This window comes from Lactuca virosa, chromosome 5 (genome assembly GCF_052849685.1).
Source record: "Lactuca virosa cultivar CGN04683 chromosome 5, Lactuca_virosa_CGN04683_v6, whole genome shotgun sequence".
NCBI classification, from domain to species: Eukaryota; Viridiplantae; Streptophyta; class Magnoliopsida; order Asterales; family Asteraceae; genus Lactuca; species Lactuca virosa.
Window position 1 is genome coordinate 322,649,774 of NC_136430.1, and position 12,861 is coordinate 322,662,634.

The following is a 12,861-nucleotide window of genomic DNA, read 5'->3' on the forward strand; positions in this document are numbered from 1 at the left end:
TAACACTCTAGAATTGAAGATAAAAATGACTTTGCATTCATCCTTATTTATACTTGAGGGATCAGACCTAAAACCCTAATGGGCCAAGCCCATTGGCCCATAGGCCTATGAAAAGTGTCAACCAATCACAATCAGTGATGCAAAATCTTCTGGAACATTCACCATTTCATGAGCATCAACAACACACATGATGGAGCATCTGATCCATAATGGCATATCATGATGCAGAAGTGGCACATCAAGATCACCATGTCATATCAACCATCATGGTGGCACATTAAGAAATAATCCTTGAGCATCTTAAATTTCTGAGATTTCTTGAATAATCTTGAGCATCATAGGGGACTTAATAGCATACGGATCATCAAGGAACATAAGTGACGCATCCTTGTAACAAGATGTCGCATCAACATGAGAATGACACTTCTTGTGCAAGGAATGGTGCTTCTTCTCAAGGGATGGCGCTTCCTCCTTATAAGTGGTGCTTCTAGAACCATAGTGGCACTTCTATCTTCAAAGTGGCGCTCCTTCCTCCAGAATGGCACTTCTACCTCCATAATGGCGCTTCTAGAACCATAGTGGCGTTTCTACCTTCAAAGTGGCGCTTCTTCCTCCAGAATGGCATATCTAGACAATGAGTCGCGCTTCCACATTATGGATGACGCTTCTACATCCATAATGGCGCTTCAAGCATAGATGGCACATCCATGCACCAGGATGCTCCATTTCACTTCCAGGTGCTCCATACCCCCTTTTAGAAGATTTGTTCCTTTGTCACTTTATCTGTTCGTTTGTTAGGAGATCCATTCCTTTCTCAGATGATCCGTTCGTTGTCACATGCTCCATGAACCCCCAAGTGCTCCATTGAGTTCCAATTGCTCCAAATTCTCCATGTGAAAGCTGCAAATTCTCGAGTCACATTTAACATATGGGTTCAAGGATCATTCTATTATTGAAAATGGGTTTATGCAATCAGTTTTCAGGGTCCCTATTGTAGTAGATGACAGGAGGACGGGATCAACAATATTATATTATTTATTGAATATGCACAAAGATTCACCAGTTCTTGAGCAGCATAAGGCATGGATGGAACTTTCAACTCAGGAGATTCCTACCTAGCATACCATAAACCCATTTGCTGGGACTAAAAGCCACACACCTTTATATTGAGCTGATAATAAAGTCTGCTACTTAACCGAAGAAAAAAATGCATTGTCCTTAAGAAAAAATTATCTCAAGGTGAAGAAAAAAATGCATAGTCCTTAAGAAAAAATTATCTCAAGGTGCGTGTGAAAAGAAAACCCTCTTAGCCACATATGCATAAATAATACACATCTTACATAAATTGCCAATGTCTCAGGTTTGAAGTTTAAAATTTGACCCAAAAAAAAAGGATAGTAAAAAAAACCCAGTGTTGCTCGAATTTTCGTTGGAAAAAGTTTTTGCAGGTTCCACCGATCGCCACGCTGGATCGAATGTCATTGTTGCTAAATAGGCTTCAACTTTGTCCGAGTGGATTGTTTTATTACACTGGTAATTAAAAAGAAATGATGAATAAGTTTGTACTTTAAACAATAAAACAATATTGTTCAAAATAACAGAAATAACTAAAAGATAATAATAAATCATTAGTTTCCAAATATTTCTTCAATATTAGATGTTCATTTGTAAAATTAATAATTTTAATTATTTTTTATAACACAACATACATAAAAAAACACCAAGACAAAATAACCAATAATAGTAGACTAGGTTTGAATAGAAAATGGAGAAAATGTGTTTTGTTTTGTGGCGTATAATTTAATCATTTTTACAGAATAACCAACTTTTATAATTAAAAAGATCATACATAAAAAACAATATTTTAAGATTATAATGATTTATAATTTATTTTTAACAATTTATAGCATAAACATGTAATAATTAAAAATTGAAAAAGAAGAAGATTATTTTGTCATTTAACATAGATATAATTCAAATTCTCTACAAATCAAACAAAAATTTAAATAGAAATGATTTCAATTTTATATACATGTTAAAAACAATGGGCCACCTAAAAACATTCATAAGTAAAAGTTGAATTTATATGCTTAATATAATGAACGAGACAACCTTATATACATGTTTAAAACAATGCACCACCTAAAACTATTCAATTTGAAAATGAACATATTTTATACCATTTTGAAAAGAATCAAAATATAATGGCTAAAAATGTATTGAGAAAATAATAATCGTGTTGCACACAATCGTTGAACATGTTCAATACCATTTTAAGGAGAATTTCTCCCTTAAACAAAATTCAGTCAAGAACCAAAATACAAAGGGATGACATAAACATAGTAGTTTAACTGTATAATTGATCAATCATTTTGGATATAAAAAAAAAAAAAAAAAAAGACAGACCCCACCGGTTTAGAGGTGCACAATTTAAATTCGGTTTTTTAACGCAATTTCACTAGCGAAAAAAACCAAACCGATTATAACGAAAACTTTCTAGAGAAAACTAGTTTAAAAAAATAATAATAATAATAATTGTATATGTTATGTGCACCTCTACACTGTTTATACAATTTTTGGAGCAGGCCCAAAACCTATCATTATAGGCCCAGTTAAGACATTTCGGTTGGGCTCAGGACCCGTTTTGTGCACCTCTACGAGTACGACTAAGAGGACCATTTTAGAAAAATAAGCCATGTCATGATATTGATACATTGGAATATTAATAGATACATTCTTTCATTACAAACAGTCATATTCACAAGACTACAAAGCCTACAAATAAGCTAAATGCTTTTCTTTTCTATAGGCTGGAATGAATGTATCTCAAAATATTAATAAACACAAAATCAAGAATCAAACAGAAGGAAAGTATTTAGAAAGTCCATAAGGAAGGGAATAGAATTCTGCACTCCTCACATCTCTTTCAAAGTACTTAAATTTTCCCCACCAATGTCTTCCTCCATCTGTTCTTACATCTTTGTGATTATAACCCAGAGTCCTGTCAAGAAACATACCCACAATAGCCGCCACTGTTGCTGGAGATGTGAATATCACCAACATCGCTTCATTGAACTGTAAATAAGAAAAAAAAAATCAAATTTTAATTTTTTTTTATAGAAAAAATAAATGGAGTGAACTTTTTTTGTTATATACCCAAGTGGATCTACTGCGAACAGGGCCTGCTCCAGTTGTTACCACGTAATCGTTGAAATATTGTGGGACAGAAAGACCCATGAAGAGTGAGAAACCCAGGATAAACTTTGTTCTATAACTGTTAAGGTTGCAGTATTGTAGTAACCCTAGACCAGCAGAAGCTGCATTTTTTAATTTTTGTCTCAGTGACATCAGTCTCCCAGTACAGTTAATAGTACAGAAAGAAGAAAGTACAATCTGTTATGTCATGTCATGTCATATCACAATACATATATTTAAAAATCTATGTATTGTGGTTTTTGTTGGATGAAGGGAGTGTTGAAGATCAAGAATTATACGTACACATGTAGGCAAACAAGACACAATATAGAGCTCCAATGATTGGCAAAGGTATGGAAGCTACAATCGCGCCGAATTTTCCTGGTTAAAATCAAGAGAAAATATATTATTTTTTTTTAAATAATGGAGATATTGGAGCATGATGAAGATGGAGATTGAGGAACAAACCTAAAATGGAAAAGAAGAACATGAAACCTGCAGACATTTGTACCACTCTTCTGCTTCCCACTTTAGTTACAGCTAGAAGACCTACGTTTTCACTACACACAAACACCCAAATATATATATATATATATATATATATATATATATATATATATATATATATATATATATATATCATTCATGGATGAAAGGAAAGTGAAAAATGTTATTAAAAATATAAAGTCATTTAAGTTGATTTTATACACTGATGCAGTTGAGCCGGTTCCTGTACCCCATAACCCATCCATCAATATACCAATTCCCTGTAAGATTTTGTGGAAAAAGATTAATATGTGTTTAGAAACTAACATCATCCAGGTTGTACTGTGTTTGACACGACAGAACCGAACAAGTTGTACTACGTCTGACATGCATTGGACTGGGACTGTCAATGAGACAAGAAATGCCATTCTTTCTCCTACCCAAAAAAATTGAGCAAGGTGAGAATGTGAGATAGGGACTCTCTTTCGATATCTCATCTGTGCAAAAGACGTTAATGCCCTTTTCATCCCAGTTTAAAAAACTAATAAAAAAATCACTTCTCACCAGCCAAGCAGCTCCACGGCTTAATACAGAAGATGGAACATGTGTAGCACTCCCATATCTTGCTGCTGCAATAAATGTGCCAGTTGACTGCAACCCGAATTTTAAATTAGATTTTACAAAAAGGAATTTTAATGAAAAGCAATAGCAAATAGGTAGGTCGAATCAAGTTTGCTTATATATACAGACCTCGATAAGAGACACAAAAGCAGCTGCCAGCATTACAAAAACATCTCCAGCATGAATAGTGGGTCGACCCCATTGGAGTGGATATGGAAACTTTATCCTGCAACAAGAAAATTCATAACACAGATGAACATGATGGATATAAGCCATGAAGAAGTGTGTTAGGCTGTGTTTGGCGTGATTGCTTATCAATAAGCTATCTCAAATAGCTTATCAAAAAGCTATGATAAGTTACTTTAGTGGTTTTACCAAACACTAAACTGCAATAAGCTCAAAAAGTAAGTCAGCTTATACAGGGGGTTAATCCTATGTGGCTCACCATGAAGCAGCGCTTACAAGACCAGAGCGATCCACACGACAACTGAACTGAGTGTTGGGGGGTCTAGTTTTATAAGCTCCAGCTGCTGTAAGAAGGGATGCGTATGCCCATACAATTGCTATGGAGATAAGGACAGCAAATCGATCAAGCCACTTTGATTTGTACCAGTAAGGGACATACTGTGAATAATAAATCGTCACAAATCAATTACATAACTGAAGATGAGAAGTTGGGGAAAGAATTGATATTAATCAAGAAATTGAACTCACTTGGGAGAAGAGAACTAGTAGAATTAACTGGGGAAGCCCAATCTCAACGCATTCTGCCAACTACAAAAGCATCACGATTCAAAAGAGTAATCTGTTAGAAAGGGGTTATATGTCTGTAAAACAATGTGACTTTTGATAGAGAATAAACAGTAATCCAGTCCCACAATTAGATCCAAGGGTTACAAAACAATCCGTTAATGGGAGCAATAAGAGCTGACGTTTTGATCGAAAGCAGAGTTATCAAACAAAACCTAAACGAAGTAAAGAAAGTATTTTGCTTACGAGTGGAAATCCTTGTGCATACAGACCAAGTCCGACGAGGGTTACCAGAGGAACGGCAGATAGAGGACTCAAGAACCTACAATCATCGAATAAATCCCAAATTCAGTCAATTCACAATTCACTGTGATGAGTTTGAACTCAGTTTGATTCCATGGCGGAACCTGATATAGGAATCAGTTGAGTTATGCGTTTATTGGGTAACGGATATTTGCATAATCCGCAAAACCATAGAATATGAACAACGATCTGGGCATGATTTCGCTTAAATTGATTTTAGTTATTAATACTTTTGAAATAAATATATTCAACACTCTTTTTTTTAATTATTTTAAATAAGAAAAAAGAAACGGTTGGTTACTTTTTATTCACTTAACTCTATAATTATTTATTTATGAAATTAGGGTTTATGTTTTTTAGAAAGACAGATCACTTTAAATTAGAAATTAGAGAGATTTCGATAACAGTCATGAATTTCCCGGGTGAAATGTAAGAAATGGCTAAGATGTGAAATTGACAAGTGGCTGAAAATTTGTTTTTTTTTTTCACAGGTCAAATTTACAAAATAAATCCTTTTTTTTCTTTTCGTTGTGTAAATGATTTTTTGAACATTACTAACATAAAAACATAAAACAAAACGTTTTCATCAAAAATATATATGATTTTATAATGATTATGTGATAATCTATTAAATTTTATAAAGTTAAACATGCCATAAATATATATAATGCTTGGATTCCACAAATATTAATTTTTAAGAAATAGTTAGCTAAAGTATTTATCAAAAACCACTTTTGCATGACCCAGTCAACTATTTAAAAACATTTATATAGAAAAGTAAGAAACCTGACAACGATTCTCCAAATACCAAGGAATCCAAGTATAATAGGAAGAAGTGAAGAGATCATAAGTGCTCCTTGCATTGCCCTCATTGTATGACGAAACCTCTGCAAATTAAAATTAACAAGTAGTTAATTATTTATTAGTCGTTTAAATAATGTTTTAATACCTGCATCCATAATAAGTCTATGAAAGAATCATTTGATACCTATTACTTAAATTTAATATACATACTAATATCAAACAAATTAAATACAAACGTATATAAGTTGTTTAATCAGTTGGGAACATACAATAGCGGGTTCAAAGTAAAAACTATAACGATGTGATAGAGCAATGTATAGCATTGGAACGACGAATCTGAATGACCCTCCAATCACCACAGGAAGTCGTGTCCCAAACCATGTCTGTAACAATGTGTTCATTCCAGCAACAAATAACATTGTTTGTATCATATAAGCTTTCTCCACCTAATTAGTTTTAAACATGATTAATTAATAAGAGATTAATTATATATTTATATTGAAAGTTGTAATTTCAAACATATATATACTAAGATTTATGAGTTTCTTACAGGACCTCCACCCATTGGAGGAACGATAATGGAAGAAATAAGAACAATAGTCCCGAGCATCACCAGATAGTGTTGAAAAGCCAAAATAGCAGCTTCAGCTGCATGCATCAATTATAATCAAAATACAAATCACAAACTATACATATTAGATAACAATTTATGGGTTTTAAATCAGGGAAAAAAAACATACCCCAAGGAGGATTACTATTTATACAAAACTCCACTCCGGGAAACTGATCCTTCACTGGATGTGGAACAAACTTATCATCTTTTGCTATAGTCATTTTAAGTCAACGTTGACCTTATTTATGATCAGAGATAGAATAATTTAGAAAGATAGTGAAAGCATAAAATGGAAAATGGTGGTTGATTGTAACAAATATACTTGAACATTTTATGGTGTTTTTTGCTTTAAAAGCAGTGTAGTTGAAGTTAGGATGGATTTTTGTGAATATAGACAATGACCTAATCTCACCAACAAAACTTGACCTTCTCATGGTAAAACATTAGGTTATCAAACGAAGAATTATGTTAACTCTTGGATATGTCGTTAAATAAACATTTAATCAAAAAATCTCACACTAATTATGGAAATTTTGTTGTCTATTGTTATTTATAATTAGTATTTTACTAGATTGCCATATATAGTTGCGTTTAACTTTATAGGTGCAAATATTAATTGATACAATTTTTGGAGCAGGCCCAAAACCTATCATTATAGGCCCAGTTAAGACATTTCGGTTGGGCTCAGGACCCGTTTTGTGCACCTCTACGACTAAGAGGACCATTTTAGAAAAATAAGCCATGTCATGATATTGATACATTGGAATATTAATCGATACATTCTTTCATTACAAACAGTCATATTCACAAGACTACAAAGCCTACAAATAAGCTAAATGCTTTTCTTTTCTATAGGCTGGAATGAATGTATCTCAAAATATTAATAAACACAAAATCAAGAATCAAACAGAAGGTAAGTACTTAGAAAGTCCATAAGGGAATAGAACTCTGCACTCCTGACATCTCTTTCAAAGTACTTACATTTTCCCCACCAATGTCTTCCTCCATCTGTCCTTACATCTTTTATGATTATAACCCAAAGTCCGGTCAAGAAACATACCCACAATAGCCGCCACTGTTGCTGGAGATATGAATATCACCAACATCGCTTCATTGAACTGTTGACTGCAACCCGGATTTTAAATTAAAATTTACAAAATGGGATTTTAATGAAAAGCAATAACCAATAGCTAGGTCGAATCAAGTTTTTGCATATATAAGCCATGAAGAACTGTGTAAGGCACTAGCTTATCAATAAGCTATCTCAAATAGCTTATCAAAAAGCTAGTTTATAAGCTATGATAAGCTACTTTTGTGGTTTTACCAAACACTAAACTGCAATAAGCTCAAAAAGTAAGTTAGGTTATACAGGGGCTTAATCCTATGTGGCTCACCATGAAGCAGCGCTTACAAGACCAGACCGATCCACACGACAACTGAACTGAGTGTTCGGGGGTCTAGTTTTATAAGCGCCACCTGCTGTAAGAAGGGATGCGTATGCCCATACAACTGCTACAGAGATAAGGACTGCAAATCGATCAAACCACTTTGATTTGTACCAGTAAGGGACATACTGTGAATAATAAATCGTCACAAATCAATTACATAACTGAAGATGAGAAGTTGGGGAAAGAATTGATATTAATCAAGAAATTGAACTCACTTGGGAGAAGAGAACTAGTAGAATTAACTAGGGAAGCCCAATCTCAACGCATTGTGCCAACTACAAAAGCATCAAGATTCAAGAGAGTAATCTGTTAGAAAGGGGTTATATGTCTGTAAAGCAATGTGACTTTTGATAGAGAAACAACAGTAATCCAGTCCCACAAATAGATCCAAGGGTTACAAAACAATCCATTAATGGGAGCAATAAGAGCTGACGTTTTGATCGAAAGCAAAGAGTTACCAAACAAAACCTAAACGAAGTAAAGAAAGTATTTTGCTTACGAGTGGAAATCCTTGTGCATAGAGACCAAGTCCGACGAGGGTTACCAGAGGAACGGCGGATAGAGGACTCAAGAACCTACAATCATCGAATAAATCCCAAATTCAGTCGATTCACAATTCACTGTGATGAGTTTGAATTCAGTTTGATTCCATGACGGAACTTGATATAGCAATCAATTGAGTTATGCGTTTATTGGGTAACGGATATTGCATAATCCGCAAACCAATAAAATATGAACAACGATCGGGGCATGATTTCGCTTAAATTGATTTTAGTTATTTATTATAAATACTTTTGAAATAAATATATTCAACACTCTTTTTTTTAATTATTTTAAATAAGAAAATAGAAAAGGTTGGTAACTTTTTATTCACTTAACTCTATAGTTATTTATTTATGAAATTAGGGTTTATGTTTTTTTAGAAGGATAGATCACTTCAAATTAGAAATTAAGTTTTATGTCTGTCATTGGAGTGGGTCGACCCCATTGGAGTGGATATTTAAAAATATTTATCAAAAACGACTTTTGCATGAACCAATCAAATATTTAAAAATATTTATATAGAAAAGTAAGAAACTTGACAACGATCCTCCAAATACCAAGGAATCCAAGAATAATAGGAAGAAGTGAAGAGATCATAAGTGCTCCTTGCATTTCCCTCATTGTATGACGAAACCTCTGCACATTAAAATTAACAAGTAATTAATTATTTATTAGTCGTTTAAATAATGTTTTAATACATGCATCCATATTAAGTCTATGAAAGAATCATTTGATACCTATTGCTTAAATTCAATATACATATTAATATCAAACAAATTAAATATAAAACGTATATAAGATGTTTAATTAGTTGGGAACATACAATAACGGGTTCAAAGTAAAAACTATAACGATGTGATAGAGCAATGTATAGCATAGGAACGACGAATCTGAATGAGTCTCCAATCACCACATGAATTCGTGTCCCAAACCATATATGTAACAATGTGTTCATTCCAACAACAAATAGCATTGTTTGTATCATATAAGCTTTCTCCACCTAATTATTAAACACGATTAATTGAAACATGATTAATTAATAAGAGATTAATTATATATTTATATTGAAAGTTTTAAAACATATATATATATATATATATATATATATATATATATATACACTAAGATTTATGAGTTTCTTACATGACCTCCACCAATTGGAGGAACGATAATGGAAAATATGAGAACAATGGTCCTGAACATCACCAGATAGTGTTGAAAAGCCAAAATAGCAGCTTCGGCTGCATGCATCAATTATAATCAAAATACAAATCACAAACTATACATATTAGATAACAATTTATGGGTATTAAATCAGGGGAAAAACATACCCCAAGGAGGATTACTATTTATACAAAACTCCACTCCGGGAAACTGATCCTTCACTAGATGTGGAACAAACTTATCATCTTTTGTTACAGTCATTTTAAGTCAACGTTGACCTTATTTATGATCAGAGAAAAAATAATTTAGAGAGATAGTGGAAGCATAATGATGGTCTTCTTCAGAGGTCCCTAAACAACTATATTGATCCTTCCTTGAAGACCCTTAAGTATTACTACAGATTCACCAACCTCTGAACGCAGTATTACACAAATTGTCACTTTATAACACAAATCAATTACCAATGCATTAAATTTGCTTTCTCTACTCATAGGGTCACCAACAATGCGTTGTACATGGATAAAAGTTAAGCCCGTAAAAGGGTCGGTGGTGATTACATCAAGCTTATCACCAAAAGAAAAATCAATAGCTCTAGCAAGGAAATCAAAATTGAAAGTGAAAAGTTGTGCTCCGCTCTCAATAACCCATAGCTTGGCCACTGATCGGCATTCCCAGTAATCAATGTCTTGAATTTAATTATTGCACAACCAATACCAATGGTTAATCAGTTCAGTTTGCCTAAAGTACTTTAAAACTCCTCTGATTCTACCGCCACCTCCCTCACCCACCGACTGTGGTTTTTTTTCGTGGCAATAATCGAACGAACGTTCAGTCTCCATTGTTACCGACGTTTGCAGCCTTTTTTTACCTATCGGATTAGTAGCACCACTGGAACGAGCATGATTATCCATTCCCATTTGAGTCAATTTTAATGTAACATCCCAATTTTCAAGGCCAAAAATTTCATTTTTAAATTAAGTGCCTCATGAAATAGTGTACCAAAACATTGTCAAGGTTACATCAACTTATAAAAACCATAACGTCGTGTTTCAAAATCACAATATCAAGAGTTATGAAAATCAGAGTACAATCCCAGAAACTCCATGCGGAAATCATGTGTGTATGATGCGTTGCTACACCGCCGGCTCCTTCCCCTTGGACGAAGAGGTATCTGAAACCAAAACTGAAACTGTAAGCACAAAGCTTAGTGAGTTCCCCCATCATACCACATACCAAAACCACATACATATTGTCGGGCAATTCTAGGGTGCCCGACCTACCCATGCCAAGCCATTATGGGGTGCTGACCTACCCATGTCAAGCCATTCTGGGGTGCTGACCTACCCATGTCAGGCTATTCTTGATGGGTTTTGAACATTCTAACACTCCTAAGTGTACATGCAACCCTAAATACCTTGGATCTATGTTTTCTCTATTATACATGCAATTATGAACTTTCCAAGGTATTACCCTATCTAGCATACAATACTTGATACTTGGGTAATCAAATGGATAGAATACATATGTTTGTTTGATGTAGCTTGTCTCCATGAAGCTTGAGTGCCTAGTGCCCCAAGTGTGACCCCTCAAATGGTTCACACAACACCAAATGCACATGGAATGACTTGAGAGAAATGGAACACTCCTTGAAATCGTCTAGCCCTCATATTCACACATTAGTGCACGATTTCTTGAGCCATGGGATTCTTTTATATGGTGGCTATTAGGGTTACACCATGTAACTCATAACTTTACCCATTCCTTATGCTCCATGGATTTTAACCTCCATGGAGTATCCATGGGTCACCCCATGGACTTAGTCCAACATAAGGAATCTTGGATCACAAGCCCACATATATAAGAATGAATGATTTACACAATCAACCCATATATTTAATTAGTCTCCTTTTGATCACTTAATTAATTCCAAATTAATTCTTGATCAATACTAATTAAATAACCTTATTAATATATTAGAACTTATAATATATTAACCAACCTTAAGTGTTATTTCTCTCATTATAGTCTATCCAAATGCATGATGCCATGCAACCCAAATGGATCATGCCGGGTCGGGTCAAGTCTTACCAATTATAGTTATGGACTTAGACATTAATCCAACAGTCTCCCACTTGGATAAGTCTAAAACTATTATTGCGTATGACTTCGGGAACCGATCAGCAATCGTAGCTCTCAAAAGCTTCTGTCGAACTCTGACCTTGTCGATGAACTCTGACCTTTGTCAATGACTTGTCCATTAGATAAGGGATCATATATTCTTCCATTCTAGATATCATATGGACTGAGACATGGATTATCAATCATTCTCTCTGCCCATTTGTTGTTTCCCGATTTCCGATTCATGATGACTGACTGATTGAACAAATCAAATCAGTCCTGGCTTGGCCAAGCACTCACATATATCATCTTTAAATCATCGAGGGGCCCACAGATATCGCTTTTATCCCGAAGGTAAAAGGAATAGATAAACTTCGACTCATATGGCTTGTTCTACTACTTGTTGAATCATACACAAAGGCACGTTTTATAACATCGAGTTACCGAATGCGTTTTCGTGCAATCAATGTACAACCAACTCATAGTAACAACTCATATCTCTAGGTTTGAAGAATATAAGATATTATCGTCTCATGATCACTCGTGATAAAATCCATGAAGTGATTCAAATGAGCGCGGGTTGAATCCAATACTCAGAACTTATGAGTACTCATGAGTGTTGTAGCACCACTTTGTCCACCAACTTGGACCTCTACAAACCAACCCATGACAGTCTTGATTCATATCTACTTCCAACATATGACCGACTGTGGATGGTTTGAATAACTTAATCATTCAGGAAGAGCGACTTAGTTATTCTGGAAGTCAAAACATGCAAAGTGAAACACAAGAATAAATGAATCAAATATGGTATCA

The 12,861-nt window shown here is 34.3% G+C and overlaps 1 protein-coding gene and 1 pseudogene across 3 annotated transcripts; both read right to left on the bottom strand.

Annotated features, from left to right (window-relative positions):
* Window positions 1–2,678: 2,678 nt before the first annotated feature.
* Window positions 2,679–7,089, bottom strand: LOC145115342 (nucleobase-ascorbate transporter 4-like). 2 transcript variants are annotated; one of them, XM_079051616.1, is made up of 14 exons: window positions 6,900–7,089; window positions 6,710–6,807; window positions 6,429–6,605; window positions 6,142–6,242; window positions 5,299–5,374; window positions 5,017–5,076; window positions 4,748–4,926; window positions 4,432–4,528; window positions 4,246–4,332; window positions 3,904–3,962; window positions 3,664–3,755; window positions 3,499–3,576; window positions 3,157–3,317; window positions 2,679–3,075 (listed from the first exon to the last, which is right to left on the bottom strand). In XM_079051616.1, exons 1-14 carry the CDS (start codon window positions 6,991–6,993, stop codon window positions 2,857–2,859), a joined length of 1,578 nt encoding a protein of 525 aa, XP_078907742.1. In that variant the 5' UTR covers window positions 6,994–7,089; the 3' UTR covers window positions 2,679–2,856. The 2 variants fall into 2 exon arrangements, with proteins under 2 accessions (XP_078907742.1, XP_078907743.1); XM_079051617.1 differs by lacking the exon at window positions 3,157–3,317 and having other exon boundaries at window positions 2,946–3,075.
* Window positions 7,090–7,496: 407 nt separating this feature from the next.
* LOC145115343 (nucleobase-ascorbate transporter 4-like) lies at window positions 7,497–10,188 on the bottom strand (annotated as a pseudogene). Its single transcript, XR_013711523.1, has 8 exons — window positions 10,095–10,188; window positions 9,907–10,004; window positions 9,587–9,763; window positions 9,299–9,399; window positions 8,720–8,795; window positions 8,436–8,495; window positions 8,167–8,345; window positions 7,497–7,897 (listed from the first exon to the last, which is right to left on the bottom strand). The product of XR_013711523.1 is annotated as a nucleobase-ascorbate transporter 4-like (transcript).
* Window positions 10,189–12,861: the final 2,673 nt, after the last annotated feature.